Genomic DNA, 16,882 nt, shown 5'->3' with positions numbered 1-16,882 from the left:
ATGCGTAAAGGCAATGTAAGCTGCCGTACCTTCGCCACTGGTGCCCAAGGAGGTGAAGTGGGTTACAAGTTCAACCCACCCCCAGCTGAAAATGCAAACCCTTATAAGAAAGTGGCAATCCTGGGACATAGTTACTCCTCACTACTTGTTTCTCTCATCTTATATCATAAGGCACCCCTTTATCTTTCATAAATTTCTGGTGCACAGTGGTAGGGTGTTGGACATCCGCCACAGGGTTTTTTATGCTCTTTTTGTTGTCCTTGACCAGTGCCCTTACATTAAAAAATAATAAATAAAAGTGTGCCTGTTTGTACAGGAGTAAGCTATGTTCTATTCTATGGTAAGAGACCCATGCTGATTCACTGGTAGTCCATTATCATTACTGGACTTACTAAGCACTAACAGATGCACAACTCAGCCTTCACCTACTGTCCTACAAAGCTACTGTGTTTTGTGGTGTTCATCATTAAAGAAAATAAGTACATTACTATTACTTTTTATTTTATTGTTGTCATTATAATATTTTTTTTTAGAGGGGACTGCAAATATCTTGAAACCTCCCTTTTGAAATTATTCAAGATGAAGGTAGGAAGAAATAGATAAGCAGGGTGTTCCAAAGTTTTTCAGTAAAAGGGATGGAAGACTTAGAATATTGTCGTTAACTTTTGTGTTAGGGAGGTGGACCGAATCGGGATGAGAGGAAATAGAAGCCTGTGTACTGAGGCTGATGGAGGGGAGGCATGCAGTCTAGCAAGACAGAATTGGTTAGCATGAAAGTAGCGATACAAGATAGGAAGATAGTGAAGAGATGCAACATTGCAGTAAAGAGAGAGGTTGAAGACAATTAGTCAATCATTTATATAGGAGAGTTGATAAGATGAAATGCTTTTGATTCTGCCTAGTTCAAGAGAGCACCATGAGTGAGCTCCCCCCCGGCCCTCTCTCCACATATTGTATGTGAAGCGTATGTTGATAAGGCCCTTGTACAGAGTTAGCATCTAGAAGGGGTGACAAAAAACTTGCGTTGATGGCCCAAAGGACGCCCAACTTAATTGAAGAAATATATATATATATATATATATATATATATATATATATATATATATATATATATATATATATATATATATATATATATATATATATATATATATATATATATATATGTGTGTGTGTGTGTGTGTGTGTGTGACCGTCCCTAATATTCTCAAGCATTGTGCCACGTCCAGAAGATATTATGACAGTGTAACTACATGCTGTGGAAGTTAACCGGGTGTACAGCGTTTTGTGTACACAGATTATTATACTAGGAAGTACTTGTTTTTTTTTTTTTTTTTTTTTTTGAGTAAAAAATGTGCTTAATACTTTTTGTGTTTCAATCTTATATCCCCTTACAAAAATATAACGCACGGTTGCTTGAATGATGCAGTAATTCTGGGAACTAAGTAAAGTACATCAACATGCATGGGCGGAGTCTTTGGTGACTGCTGGAGGAGATAACCGAATAATGACTGACACACGACGTTACGATGCTCCAAGCTACGGTAGGATGATCATTAGATTTACTATGTACATCCGGTAATCTAATTTCTGCTTCCTCCTTCAGATATCTCCTAAAATCCTTTATTAATCTCTCTGTTCTCCTTTTATGGACTTAACATTCACAAATCACTAGGAAAATTGTACATGAAATACTGATATTGAATGTATATTTGCAATATGATAATTCGCATAATCATAATAAATAAATAAATAAGTAAACCATTGAATTCTCTGCAGTTATGGGGTAGGCTACATACTTCATGATGCAATAATAATACTTTAATACTCCATACAGCGCCAGTCCCTGCCACATGTAACTACACGTTGAATGATAGAGTAGCAACGATTGGATGAACACGCATGCCACTAAGCTCATAAATGTGAGGAGGGAGGGGTGGAGGATTGATAGGGAAAAAAAAAAATAATAAATAATATATATATATATATATATATATATATATATATATATATATATATATTGAATGGACATTTTTATCTGTACAATGAAATAAAATATTAACAATGCGTGGGAGGAATGCTGCATTTGATGCGATTATTAACATTGTGTGGGAGGAATATTACATTTAATACCATATTATGTTAAGATAGAATGAGATGCGCAACCTGAATGAGGATGCCCGACATGAATGAAACTGCTCGCACCTGCTGAGCATGGTGTGGGGAGGGAGGAGGACGAAATGAGACTGCATGACGAGAGGAAATTAAGAAGTTATATTGAGGAAGTGACGGGAGAGAGGAGGGACTGAACGATTCCGTAGCTGTTGAGCAATAAAGGGACACGCATATACTGTATTAACTGGATGAGACAGAGAAAGAGTACATGAGACGCCATAACTGGTATAATGAAATAGTAAAGAAGAGATAGGTTGCGTCAAAGTGCTGAGAGGAAGAAGGGAAGGGGGGAGGGACTGCATGACGGGAAGAGGAGAGGGAAGGAGGGAGGCCCCGGTGCATGGCGGCCGCTAGAGGGCAGACGCCGCCGTCCACCATGGAGCAGCTGGAGAAGGCGGCGCAGATTTTGATGGTCAGTTAACATGTTTCTGGGCCTTTTTCCTGGCCTTATTTTATGCCAACAATGAGATAAATTAAAGGAGTTTTAAGGGAACATAAGCATTAGGTGAGGCAGGATGTAGTGAAGCAGATAGAGCCCGTCTTTGTGTAGCCCCCCCTCACCTGTCTCATATCACCTATATTATTCGGTCCGCCAGGTGTTATTAGGCACCGAGGTAGGATGTGAGGTGAGGCAGGGCAGGGCTAGGGGAGGCAGGGAAGGCTAGGCAAGGCAGGGTCAAGGGGAGACAAGGTAAGGAAAGGTGCGGGTCAGGCTGCCCACACACAGGATGTAAACAAACTCCCCTTTGTGTAGACGTCACGACCCCCTCCCACCTTTCCTTTCCTGGCCCCTCATACCTTGCCTTGCCCCCTCTCACCATATCTTGCCACCCCGCGTATTCATTCATATCCACCCTTGATATGTATGTGTGAGTGTTCACTGATGTACATGTGCAAGAAGTGTTGGAATTCAGAGGCAGCATTCGAAACATTTCCTGTCTATTTTTACACTTCCTCAGATTTTAGTCTTATTATTTTTCTTGGTTACCTATGCATTGATCCATTCTCTGAACGTGAGTATTCAGTAACTGCCCCTCTACCATTTACTATTTATGGAGAACAATTTGTTTATCGTTTAATTCTAAAGTGTTGATCTTCATATTTTGGAAAATATCATCTGATATTCACTTTGACAAAATTGGTGTTTTAAATTTTGAAGCATTGTATATTGAAATTTGGGAGTATTTGTTGATAAGAATCTGCCACCCTATTCCCCCAACATCCCCAACCCTTCAAACAAGCTTGGGGGCGTGTGGGAAATTGGGAATGGGGGTGGGGGGTGGAGAAAAAATAATGAAATATGGGCATTACAGAATCTAAGGGAATTTGCCTTAATATTTCAAATTTCCCTAACCTAACCTAACCTAGCCAGTGGGGCTGCGCCTCCCTTGGACACCCCTCCCTGCTAGGATATTAACCTAACCTAGCCAGAGAGGACTATGGCCCCCCTCTGGACCACTACTCTGCTAGGACATTAACATAGCATAATCTAACCTAACAAGGGACTTCAAAAATTATAGTTATGTCTTACTAGTGTGATGTGAAGATTCTCATGGCACTAGAGGTGAGTGAAGTTTGGTGGCTTCCTTATTAAATACATACAACCTCTTCTTTATGTCTTTATATTGCATCTTAAACATTGCTATTAATAAATATCCCACATAGTGACTTTTTCCTGCCGAACTCTGGTACTTTCCACTTCACCTCCCTCTGCTGGCGAGCCATATTAACAAATGACAGTGAGCTTCTCTGAGAATGCCTGACATGAAAGTGAAAAGTGTAACTGAACATACTGTGGAAAGTAATTGGTGGTTACCTCATTATAGCCACATAGCAATGACATACATAACAATCTAACTACTATATAACTATTTCTTAGCTACTTAGCAAAGACCCACACAAGCCATGTAATAAACCAAATTTTTGTGTTACAGTCTCACAGAATAACAACCATATAACTGTTTCATAATGACTAAAAGTTAAGGATGTTTCTAAATTGAGTCTTACTCTTTATAACTTCCAAACTGACTTTGTTGTAATTTGTATTGTTATAGTTGTTGTACGCTAAGCTTATTAAGAGGTCATGACTCAGGCCTCCATTGCACTTTTTTTTAGCAGGATAGCTGAATGATGCATGCAGAATGTTCTTGCCACTTCCCCCTTTTTTTTATTCTTTTTATGTTTAAGGTAATGAAAAAATGAAAGCAGTAAAATATCAAAGTATAAATTTGTGGAAACAAATAATTTACCTAATTACATCTTTGAAGTTTGCATAAGCCACTAGAGATCTCTCCTGTGTTTATAAACATGTGTATGTATACATTTATGTGGATAATGTTTTGTTATTTGTTTCCATAATTTTTCTGAGGTGTTGATACTGTAATGTAACTATTGTTTCCCCACTGATATTTCTGGAAAAAAATATAGGTGAGGTTGATTGATAATGTGATTGAAAATGTTGAAATAACTTTATTGCTACTACCAGTCAGCTGCCAAATCCATAGGGAACAAGGGAGGGGATATGAGAAATTAAGTGTATGGTGATTGATCTATGTATTGCATTCCCATGCTTCCACTTTCTTTTCTGCCTCCTTGTGTTTATTTTGTTCCACACATTTTTTTTTCTTTTTTTTTTATTATCCACTCTCTTCATCATTGAACACTGCAATCAAGTTTTTGGCTCTCTCTCTTCTCATTTCTAAGATTGTATGCTGTAGTCTAGGATTCGTCAATCTTCACATAATTTCTCTTGGATTAGGACCATTTTGGTTGCTGCTTTTCGTACTCATTCCATTTTCCTTATACAGTGGTACCTCAGTATATGTCCTTAATTCATTCCAGATCCTTGGACTAATAACAAATAGGACATATGCCAAACAAATTTTTCCCTTGAGAAATAAAGGGAAAATGGTTAATCATTTCCTATGAAAAAAAATCCTATTGTCATTGGCATATTTTACAGTATATTGATGGGATTGTATAAAATCATTTGAACACTGCTCAATACTAAAATACATAATGTATTTTTATGGCATATAAGATGCACCCTTATTTCAGCAAGGCATATTCAGGAAAAAAAAAATGCATTTAAGCATGTAATGTTTAAAGCAAGCTAGCCATACAACTGTATGAAAGCAAGCAATCACAATAGTAAAAATATGCTACAATAATAAAATAGAGGTAGTGGCCTGGTCACAGATGTGAGGCAAAGAACACAGCCCAGTTGCTGAGATATCAACAACACACTTGGCACATCAGTGAACAGGGCCTCATTTTCATTTTCATCATTTCTTTTTACTATGTTATGGTTGAAAAATTATATAGCACTCTTGCCTATAATATGGTGGTGTAAGCCTTCATGTGTACACGTGAAGGAAATTTCAAAATTAAATCTATGGGGGCCTCACATTCTCATATAAGATGCAGGGTGATTTTATGAGCTATTTCTTATGAAAAAAAGGTGTCTTGTATGCCATCAAATATGGTAATACAGAAGCAATTAGATGAAATAAATGAGAAGAGTCAAGTGTCTACTAGGGTGGTGCTGAGAAGGGAGATATTATTGTTTGGAAGCATAGTCATTAACTTTCTTAGAATTCACGGTTAATGAATCTACTAGAAATTTATGCGAAAAACACAAAATCGCACGAAAATTCACAAAGTTATAGCGTGGGTTGTTTGCTGAGTGGTAGCAATGGGTGTACTGACACTCATAGGCAATCATGACTTTGTCTTGAGAGAAGTAAACAAGGGTAGTGCACAGTGTTGTGACTCGTTTTGACCCATGCAAGTTCCAGCACACGAGCTGTATTCCAAACAAAGGTCATATACCAGGCAAATTTTTTTTGCTTCCAAAGAGGACGTATACCGAGGTACCACTGTACACTTTTTCTCATGAGGTGATCACAATATAACTACATATTTGAGTCATGGACATGACATTGTAACAGTTATAATCACTTTCAGCTCTTCATTTTCATTGGTAAATGACTTTTTTGTATTCTTTCTTCCTTTTCTTTTATATCTTGTACTTTTTCTCGGCATTCATCATTGATTCCTGAAAGTAGTTTTTTTTTTCCAAGCTTTTACAGTTGTTTATTTGTGTATTGCCCTTGTATAATTTTTTACAGATCTGTTTCAGTTCTTTGTTTTTCCTCTCTTGCAGTTCATTCTTAGTTCACTGTCATCATCAGCAAATCTGATAAATGATCTATATGTTCATCATTATCATCAGCAAAACTGATAAATGACCTACATGTTCACTCTCATCAGCAAATCTGATAATGAACTATATGTTCATTGTCATCATCAGCAAATCTGATAAATGGACCTACATGTCCATCATCATCATCATCATCAAATCTGATAAATGACCCACATATTCAGTCATCAGCAAATCTCAAATTATCTACATGTTCATTGTCATCATCAGCAAATTGATAAATTACCTACATGTTCACTATCATCAGCAAATCTGATAAATGATCTACATGTTCATCATCATCATCATCAAAATTGATAAATGACCTCAGATGACCTACATGTTCATTGTCATCATCAGCAAAACTGATAAATGACCTCGGTGCTTCTATATATGGTATAGTTCAATTGTAAACCTTCTCTATATAAATGGAGATGGGATCATTAAGATAATTTGTCTACAGTGTAGGTATTGGCCTCTAGCTTGCAGTGCCTCTGGATCATCTGCTTGTTAGTTGACCTATGTAAACACATCTATCTTCTGGGCAGTGTGTGTATGTGTGTTTTTGTGTGTGTGTGTGTGTGTGTGTGTGTGTGTGTGTGTGTGTGTGTGTGTATGTGTGTTTTTTTTTTTTTTTTGTGTGTGTGTGTGTGTGTGTGTGTGTGTGTGTGTGTGTGTGTGTGTGTGTGTGAAAAGTTTAATTTTTGGTTCCCTCCAGATGGTTAGAGCATATGTTTGTTTTAGTTTGACCCCGTTGTCAATCATTTTGGCTGCTATGGCTTTAGCATCTTCCTGTGCTGGCACTCTGCTTTCCACTTTTAAGTTCCACTTTTAACTTCTAAGTTTCATTGTTCTTGGCATGCGGCACTGATAGGCAATTCTGGAATTCTTCTATTTGTAAGCTTAGATAGTCATCCCTCTCTACATTTTAGAGGCTTAGATGGTTGGTTCTTGCCTGAGGTAGTACAGGCTTGGTTTCTTGTGTGCATAGGAACATGCTGCCCTTTAGAGTTCTTCCTTGCATTTAACATTGAAAGTATTCTAGTTGGAAAGGATCTATCCCTCTGTTGTCAGTGTGTTGTTCCATGTGTAAAGGATACATGTTGTTGACTGTATGGCATATATTAAGTCTGGACTGTACAGGGTAGTGTGTGACAGTGAGACACACACCTGCACATGTCCAACCCTTGAGGCAGGGTGACAGCCACTGACAAGCAGTTAGAGAGCAAAGCCTAACACATTGCTCAGCCACACCTAGGCATGGCCTCATGCTTAACAAAGTATGACTGCATTGGACATTGAGTCACACACAGGTCACAAGCAGTAGTAAAAAATAAAGGTGTGTGTGTGTGTGTGTGTGTGTGTGTGTGTGTGTGTGTGTGTGTGTGTGTGTGTGTGTGTGTGTACTGTCTAAACAAAACAATGATAATAATAAGAACATGAAATATAGTAGAACCTCAGTTCACGAACTTAATCCATTCCATGACTCGGTTTGCTAACTGAATTGTTTGCAAAGTGAAACAGTTTTTCTTATTAAGATTAATGTAAATACAAATAATCCATTTCAACCTCAGAAACATTGTATTTTCTTTTTTTTTCCTTTAATTTTTTTAAATGATTTTTTCTGTGACAGAGAATATAGAATGAAATTATACTAACTGTGGAAAATTGCAAGACTAAATGCTAGCTAGTCACCTTAACAAGGAGCTGTAGTAAATACACGCATCTATCACCCTACTGCAACTTGTGGATGATTATCACACACTGACATGTGCCTTAGGCATCACGTTATAGCCTGATTTCAAGGTCAGGACCCTTCACATCTGTTTAAGGGCAAGTTAGATCTGGGTCCTATCTACCCCCTCCCACCTTCATTAAATTGCATGCCTTCATATTAAGTCTGCCACTTCTTTGATTTTCAGGATGGTTGCAAAGATGATGATTAGAGAGGAAAAGACACAAAATCTCACCTTGCATTGAGCATGTGTTGGCTGGAAGGAAATATTAAGAGCATATGAATCTTTGTAAAGCAGGAATAATTGTGCTACTCATGACAGCTTGTGCTTTCCAAATTCCACCTCACATCCCTTGTTTGAGTTTAATGTCTGTGATCAGTGACAAGATAGCTGATGTCTAAGAGACTTGTCAGTGTATGCTAATCACCCCCAAGTTACACATTTATTACAGACCCTTATGAAGGGGACTAACCAGTGCCTGTTTGTGTGAGGTGTTATGTGTTGGCACACTGAAACACTGTTCATGAACAGGAGTTTTTGTGAACCAAGATTCCATTGTATGTGGATAAAGGTGTAATTTGTGCATAGTTGTGTAAGATATGAAACGGTAACACAAAATAAGGACATCAGTCACTGAGAATCTGAGCAGGGGATGCCAGCAAAAAGGCATGAAAAAATACTGTGCCAAAGCCAATCACAGAGTCAGAAAAAAACATGTGATGTAAACACTGGCTAGTCACAAGGCTCACACAAGCTGTGTTGTCAGAACAATGAATCACAGACCAGGAAAAACACTGTGATGTCATTAGGTGTGTCAAACTAAGGGGAAAGAAGTCCAGTGCCTAACAAAGTATGGTAAAAATTGGAGAAAATAACATTGCGGTGGGAAAATTGGAAAAATAACTGTACTGAAAAAAAAAAAAGTTGATAAGACATAAAAGGCATGTGCCAGGTACTCACATTAATACTTCATCAAACAGTAGCCCAAAAAACTGTAGATGGTTGGGAAAGATGGCAGCAGTACTGGCTGGCAGAGTACCAAAGGCTGACAGGAACAGCCAGATGCAGAGTTTTATAAGCTGATGGGAGCAAGCAGACCAGCAGGCAGTACAGCACAGGCTGACAAAAGAAGGTAGGCAGGGAACAAGCCTGACCAAAGGCTGATAAACAGCAGTGGAAGGCACTATAGAAGTGAAGGACCCAACAGCAGGGCCAGCAGTAGGCAGCAAGGCTGGCAACTGACATTCAGCATACACTGCTGACCTCAGGAACAGAGAGGGTGGTTATGGTGGGTGGCCTGGCAGGCAATGAGGAGACAACATGAGTTGGAGAACAAAGGTGGCATGTGGGGAGTAGTATTGCAGACAGCTGGCAACTGCCATGCAAAGAGTCTCAGACAGAACCACAGGTCTCTTATAAGGATGCAGATGCAGATCTTTGGTGATAAATTTGTCAATTATGACCTTGAACTTAATGTCCACGGATGTGGGTGGTGGATGGCCATGGCAACTCATACCTCAAATTCCTTCCAATGTGGCCTCTCAGATTCATTTGAGTGGGTCTTTATTTATTTATTTATTTATTTATTTATTTATTTATTTATTTATTTATTTATTATTATTATTATTATTATTATTATTATTATTATTATTATTATTATTATTGTTGTTTATTTATTTATTTATTTATTTATTTATTTATTCTTTTTTGTTGCCCTTGGCCAGTGATCCTCTTACATAATGTTTAAAAAAATCTAACCACTAGACTACCCATCCTTTCTCCCAAAAATAATCTGATCCTGTCTGTTCTCATTACTTCATTAATACAGTCAATTCCAGGTTATTCCATGATAAACATCAATTATAATTTGTTTTAAGCATTGAAACCTCCCATTTTCACTCCTCTGCTACCAAATCCCCTCAGTATATTATCTTTTGATACTTTTCTCAGAACTCACATAGGATTATTTACCAAGCCATGGTTATGTTTGTATTGCAGGCACCACCAGATCTGGTGACATCAGAACAACGTCATGAAGCAGAGCAGGTATTCCTCCAGCTACGCAATACAAAGAACCCCTTTAACCTGTGTCGTCAGTTGTTAGGTGAGTGGTGGGCATTGGCATCCTCAGGATGGGATCAACACCTTTTATTATTAATAATAATAATGATAAAAAAATAATTAATTAATTAGATTAATTAATTTTTTTATATATAATATTTGCTACTACATAAAGCCAGTCATTAATTCAAATCTTGTGCATATGAGACATACTATAATCTTAAAAAAGTGAAAATAAAAAAATAAAAAAGCAAAGTTATTTTTCTAATTGTGTGGTGAACTTATGTGATGCATTTTTAATTCATGAACCATGCAAAATATGACATCATAAGTATCTTATAACTTCACCGATGTAAGTCAGCTCACAAAACTGTGTATATTAGCATATAAATTTTTCTTCCTACAGAAACTTCACAGGTGAGCTATCTCCTGTTTGAGGCAGCTACACTGTTACGTGTTGGTGTCATCAGAGAGTGGCGGGATCTGAGCAAAGAGGACAGCCTGCAGCTGCGGCAGTACATTGTTCACTATGTGGTCAACCGACGCAATATTCCACACTATGTCCGGGAGACCCTTGTACAGGTGTGTGGAGGAAGGTGCTGATTGTGAGTTAATGGTCAGGTCTCTATGTTAATGCTCAAAGTATATGGACAACAAGGCAGGTGGTCAGATACTTTGTATGTGTTAGCTCTTTACTGTTAAATAAAAGGTTGGTGGTCCTTATTTTCATTGATAACACAGTATTGAGATGCTGCTTATGTTAGTATCTATTGTTTCATTGTGATTTAGATCACTAATTTATTGTGTGGAGGTAGGAAGTTTCTTAGTTAGATGGCATTGTTATTAAACAAGACCATCCATTAATTATTCCTTATTCATAAAGCTCATTTAGCTGCTGGAGCCCTGCAGTAGTAGGAGAATTCAACTGGACATGGGTATGGTAAGGGTGCCCTGAAATACTGAGAGCAGGACTGAGGCTGTCTTTCATGGCAGGTGGTGGGTATCATGGTGAAGCGTGGGAGTGTGGAGGATCAGGGAGAGGACCGTGGACGCCTGCTGACAGAGGTGGAGCAACTTGTCTCCTCTGGTGACAACACAATGGTGAGACCTGAGGCAGTTAATTTTTGATGTCCTATTCTTGTCACTTGGAGGTTACTTGAACTGGTTTTCACAATTCAAAGATGTTCTTTTCACATATTTTTTAGGTGTAGGTACTACATGATCATATTAAAAACTACAAAAATCTAGTGTCAGGATTGTAATATTTGTTAGTTCCAGACCACTTATGATCCCTTATAACTCCCCCACAGAGGATGATAGGTTGCAGCATCATCAGTGCCCTCATGCAGGAGTATGCTGTGACTGTCAAGTCCACAGATGTAGGCCTCACCTGGGAGACGCACTTCAAAGCCAAGAAGCAGTTTGAGGTCAGATTTGCATGCTATGGATAAGATCTGCTTGTCATTTAAGTGCTTTGCATGAGAGAGAGAGAGAGAGAGAGAGAGAGAGAGAGAGAGAGAGAGAGAGAGAGAGAGAGAGAGAGAGCATTTCTATGAGAGTTTTGAAATAGCTCTCATGATTTGTTATGCACTTTCCTTTGAAACCTTAGTGCAGTGGGGTGACCGTGGCAAAAGCAGTTCCCTCATATGCCTTCTCATGCACTCATTCCTGGCTTCTGCCAGTCCTTTCTTTTCAGTTTTTATGATTTGTTTATATTCTTAACACCTAGAAATTGTTTCTCTTGCTGTTAGGTATTGACAGTTGTAGTATTCTTCCAAATAATTTATTACATTTTGTGTATAGACAGTATACCTAATAGTACTGTGCTGTCTTTCTATCATACTTGTAATGTATTGCCCTTGTAGAAACTCCCTCCAAGACAGTCATGACAAGAATATTTCCATCTGTGTTATGTATAGGGAGTTAGTAACACTTGAAACTGCCTGCTAGTCCAAATAATTTAAATTATTTGGACTTTATTACTAGTCCTTTCTATTTAAAAATAGTATACTATAGCAACTGCTTGTCTACTCTTCAGGGAACAGATCTAAGGCGGATTTTTCACTTCATAGTGAACTTGCTGGGAGAGGTGGTGAAAGTGGAGGGCAAGATGAGTGAGGAACTGTCCGCACTGTTGCTGAAGCTGTTGGTCATAGCAGAGACTACCCTCACCTGGTCCTTCATCTCTCTGCACTATATCCTTTTATATTACTGTGTGTGCACATGTATGTATAGTTTGGTACATATGACATAAAATATGTATGAGGTGGCATGTTGTGTATATTAATTAATTTTTTTATTTATTTATATTTTTTATTATCTATTGAACCACCTCACGTAGATGACAATACGCTATGATACAATGAGAGAGAGAGAGAGAGAGAGAGAGAGAGAGAGAGAGAGAGAGAGAGAGAGAGAGAGAGAGAGAGAGAGTTTACCAGAGAAAGGGATGAATGATTGAGAATACTGGTTAACTCTTGCATTAGAGAGGTGGACAGAATAGGGGCGAGAGAAAGAAGAAAGTTGTGTGTAGTGAGGCCATGGGAGTAGGGGAGGCATGCAGTTGACATGAAAATAGCTGTAGAAGATAGCAAGAGATGCAATATTGCAGCAATGAGAAAGAGGCTGAAGGTAGTCAGAGGAAAGGAGTTGATAAGACAAAGCTTTTTATTCCGCCCTGTTTGAAAGAGCAGTATGAGTGGAATTTTTCCCCCCTCCTCCCCATACATGTGAAGCATACTTCACATATGGATGAATAAGGCTCCTGTATAGAGTTAGCAGCTGGGGGGGTGAGAAAAACTGGCAGACAACTCAGAATGCCTAACTTCATTGAAACTATTTTAGCAAGAGATGAAATGTGAAGTTTCCAATGCCTAACTTCATTGAAACTATTTTAGCAAGAGATGAAATGTGAAGTTTCCAGTTTAGATTATAAGTAAAGGACAGACTGAGGATGCTCAATGTAGAAGAGGGGGACAGTTGAATGTCATTGAAGAAGTTGGGATAGTTGTCTGGAAACTTGTGTCAAGTTGATAGATGGAGGAATTGAGTTTTTGAGGCATTGAGCAATATTAAGTTTGCTCTGCCCCAATCAAAAATTTTAGAGAGATCAGGTGTTCTGTGGCTTGCCTGTATGAACTGTTTCCTTCCTGAAGGGTTGGACATTTACAAAAAGATGCAGAAAAGTGTAGGGTGGTATCATCATCATAGGACTGGATAGGACAAGAAGTTTGGTTTAGATCATTGATGAATAATAGGAAGAGTTGGTTACGGGACAGAACCATAAGGAAAACCACTGTTAATAGATTTAGGAGAAGGAAGTGAGTGTCAACCACAGCAGCAATAGAGTGGTTAGAAAGGAAACTTGAGATAAAGTTACAGAGAGAAGGATAGAAGCCATAGGAGGGAAGTTTTGGAAATAAAAGTTCTGTGCAAGACTCTATCAAAAAGCTTTTGATATATCTAAGACAACAGTGAAAGTTTCAACAAAATCCCTAAAAGAGGATGACCAGGACTTGGTAAGAAAACCCAGATCACCAGTAGGCCTTGACAGAACCCACACTGGTGATCAGAAATAAGGTTGTAAAAAAGAGTTCAGCTTCAGAAATAGTTGATATGACATTGGTGCCATCAGTTTGAAATAAAGGAGGGAAAAGTGAAGAAGCAATGCTATTGGAGATGTTTCTGGCTAGGTGCCAGAAGTCATGTGGGGAGTTAGATCTTGAAAGATTTTAACACTTTCTATTAATGAAGAAGTTTTTGGCTAGTTGAAGAACAGACTTGGCAGAAATATAAAGTTCGTGAGATTCATGTGATGGAAGGCTCAAGTACACTTTGTGGGCCACCTCTCTATCATGTTTAGCACAAGAACAGGCAGTGTTAAACCAAGGGTTGGAAGGTTTAGGTTGAGAGAAAGAGTGAGGAATGTACACCGCCATGGCAGACACTATCACCTGTTATACGCTGAGCACATAGAGTTGGGTCTCTGACACGGAAACAGTAGTCATTCCAAGAAAAATCTGCATAATACCTCCAGGTCTCCCCAATTAGCAGACACAAAATGCCAGAGGCATCTCTGTTTTGGGGGATCCTGAGGAGGGATTGGATCAGTAGGACAAGATGCAGATATGAGATTGTGATTGGAAGAGCCCAACGGAGAAGATGTGGTGACAGCATAAGCATAAGTGTTAGAGATTAGGAAAAGGTCAAGAATGTTGGCTGTATCTCCAAGATGGTCAGGAATACGAGTAGGGTATTGCACCAGTTACTCTAGGTCATGAAGAGAGAGAGGAAAAACCAAAGATGGTGGTGAACATTGAAGTTTTGAAGAAAGGAGATTTCTGGAAAAGGGAAGAGACTCAGAATGTGCTTCATGATAGTGTTGCCTTTAGTGGCAGCACACATGTGGATGTACGAGTATGTTCTGTTGAACTGTGATTATGGCATTCATTTGTTGTGATAGACTATTATTATCATATTTCCATCAGAGTCCAGTATAGCAAATCAAGCTTCTGGTATTGAAAGTAACAGTCATCAGGGGCATATCATGGAGTGATTTTGCAACAATTCTTCAATCTCAGCACCTCTTTATAATGGACACTGTTGGGTGATGCAAATTCCAGCCTCTGTCCCATGGGCAGTTAGGAATATTCATATTATCCATAAGTCTTTGCCATTAACTTCAGCTCAGGTTTTGCTTGTCACAGCACCCAAGAATTATTAGTTATTCCATTTGTACACAACTTCCTCAAGACACATCACCTCTTACTCCAGTCTTGGGTAATTTCTAGAAAACTTTATTTTCTATGCTGCCAAGGAAGTGCTCATAGTAGAAGTACATTGACTTTTTTTTGGAAAGCAGATGCCTGAAGGTTAGGTTCTGTTACTTTTGACATTCAGCTGTAATTGTCACACTTTGATTCAGCTTTTTTATTTTATTTTATTTATTTATTTATTTATTTATTTTAAGAGAACATTCTTGCAATTCAGAATTAGAAGTAATTTAACATTCTCTTCTAAAGAGTTACATTTATCAGTCTATTAATCTTAACAAACATACACTGCCCAAGCGTCTGATGAGTGTGTTTGAGCAAGACCAGAACCCTTCGCTGCGCCCAGGGCAGCAGTGGCGGGAGACCTTCCTGGATCCAGCTATTGTTCAACTCTTCTTCAAGGTGTGTCTGAATATGAGTGTTGGTGTGTAGATATGAATTTGGGGATCATCAGATATGTGATATTGAGATGTATAGTTATGGCATATAGTTAAAAGTAATGTTGATATGTAGTATTGCTGGTGGATGTGGTGGTAATGATATACATGACACAATATGGAAGTAGTGACAGAACTACTGGTTCCCCTAGCTATACTGGCGGGTGCGTGAGGACTGGAACTTGGGTCATCGTGCTCTGAACTGCCTAGTACAGCTGGCATCTCTCAATGGAGCTGTCCTCATCAACAGGCAGGTCCGCATCAAGTACCTGTCACAGTACCTGGAATGTCTCTTCTCTCTACTTTCAAGGTGAGGTTTTTGTGATAATTGTTTGTGTCTGGTAAGGAAAGAAAACAGTTTCATCAGAGAGTGAACAAAGTTAAATAAGCCAGCTTTGAGTCACCTGCTGGAAGATGTAGGGTAATTTCATCATGGATAGTGATGATATTTGCCTTTAGTTTTGCCTCTTTGTGCCAGAGTAGATATAAAGTAAGTGTATATTTTAATGGGTTTCATACATATCCTCCTGTCATCTTGCAGCATAGAGATCACTGAGGTGGAGGCACTGGGGGTGAGCAACATCTTCAGGAAGTTGTTGCTGTTCTTCCCACCATCAGTGCTTGTGGCGCTGCCTGAAGAGATGTTACGGCAGCTGGTGGACAACCTCACTGCCCTCACTCTCAAATTTGCCCAGGGAGCTGCTCATGAGGAAATGGTGTGTGTCACTTTGTCTAAGAGAGGATAGTAACATATTAAGTTGTTACTTTGCAGGTATTTTGAAGGTTGATTTATTTGGTACAACATGAGAGAAATTGTTTAATTCTTGACACATCAATAAAGTTTTTAATTTTCCTGAAGTAATGCTAATCTTCCATCTTTTAGGAGGAAACATGATGTAATTGAATTCAAAGCCTCATATAGTGAGGGCAGAATGTGATAAGAGCGTGGAAATGAAGATGGCATAATTGTGTGAAGTGACAAATGCAAGTGCAATATGCTAATGGAATGAAGGCAGTGGATATGAGTTATTGAGGGTTGTATTTGCAGTAGGATGCATAGTGAAAGCAGTGAAAATGTTTACTGAGGGCTTTTGGAATTACATAGGGCTCTAAATTATAGTAGTTTCAAATTTGCTGTGTCTACTGTTCTGCGCTCCTACACATCTCCCTATATATTTGTGTGCTGACTGTTTTGGATGCTTTTCCAGCTGGATCATGAGGACCAGTTGTACATGGAGGCCTTTGAGCAGATGCTGCAGTCCTGGGTGTGCATCCTGCAGGAGAGCAGCAGTTGTAACAGTTCCCAGGTGAAGCAAAGTGCCACCCTCATCTTTGACACCTACCTCAAGTGTCACTTGGCACCTCCAGATGGTTCAAGAGTAGCAGTAAGTGTCCAGCATACATTTATATATGTGTTTAGAACATATCTGTTACCAGAATAATTATTAGAATTAACACAGACCTATGGATAAAAAAAAATGAAAAGACATGCAAGATGGT

General features: G+C 38.7%; 1 protein-coding gene across 1 annotated transcript in view; it reads left to right on the top strand.

The window, feature by feature from the left end:
• The first annotated feature begins 2,455 nt into the window (after nucleotides 1-2,455).
• Nucleotides 2,456-16,882, top strand: part of LOC135101994 (exportin-4-like) — a 36,921-nt gene continuing 22,494 nt past the window's right edge. The window contains exons 1-10 of the mRNA XM_064006577.1: nucleotides 2,456-2,587; nucleotides 10,111-10,216; nucleotides 10,580-10,755; nucleotides 11,167-11,274; nucleotides 11,484-11,600; nucleotides 12,212-12,366; nucleotides 15,233-15,347; nucleotides 15,535-15,692; nucleotides 15,924-16,098; nucleotides 16,591-16,767. Of these exons, the coding sequence (XP_063862647.1) occupies nucleotides 2,516-2,587; nucleotides 10,111-10,216; nucleotides 10,580-10,755; nucleotides 11,167-11,274; nucleotides 11,484-11,600; nucleotides 12,212-12,366; nucleotides 15,233-15,347; nucleotides 15,535-15,692; nucleotides 15,924-16,098; nucleotides 16,591-16,767 (1,359 nt within the window). The 5' untranslated portion in view covers nucleotides 2,456-2,515. The remainder of the gene's footprint in view (nucleotides 2,588-10,110; nucleotides 10,217-10,579; nucleotides 10,756-11,166; nucleotides 11,275-11,483; nucleotides 11,601-12,211; nucleotides 12,367-15,232; nucleotides 15,348-15,534; nucleotides 15,693-15,923; nucleotides 16,099-16,590; nucleotides 16,768-16,882) is intronic.

Source organism: Scylla paramamosain, chromosome 7 (assembly GCF_035594125.1).
Source record: "Scylla paramamosain isolate STU-SP2022 chromosome 7, ASM3559412v1, whole genome shotgun sequence".
NCBI classification, from domain to species: Eukaryota; Metazoa; Arthropoda; class Malacostraca; order Decapoda; family Portunidae; genus Scylla; species Scylla paramamosain.
This window is presented reverse-complemented; position numbering and strand designations above follow the sequence as displayed.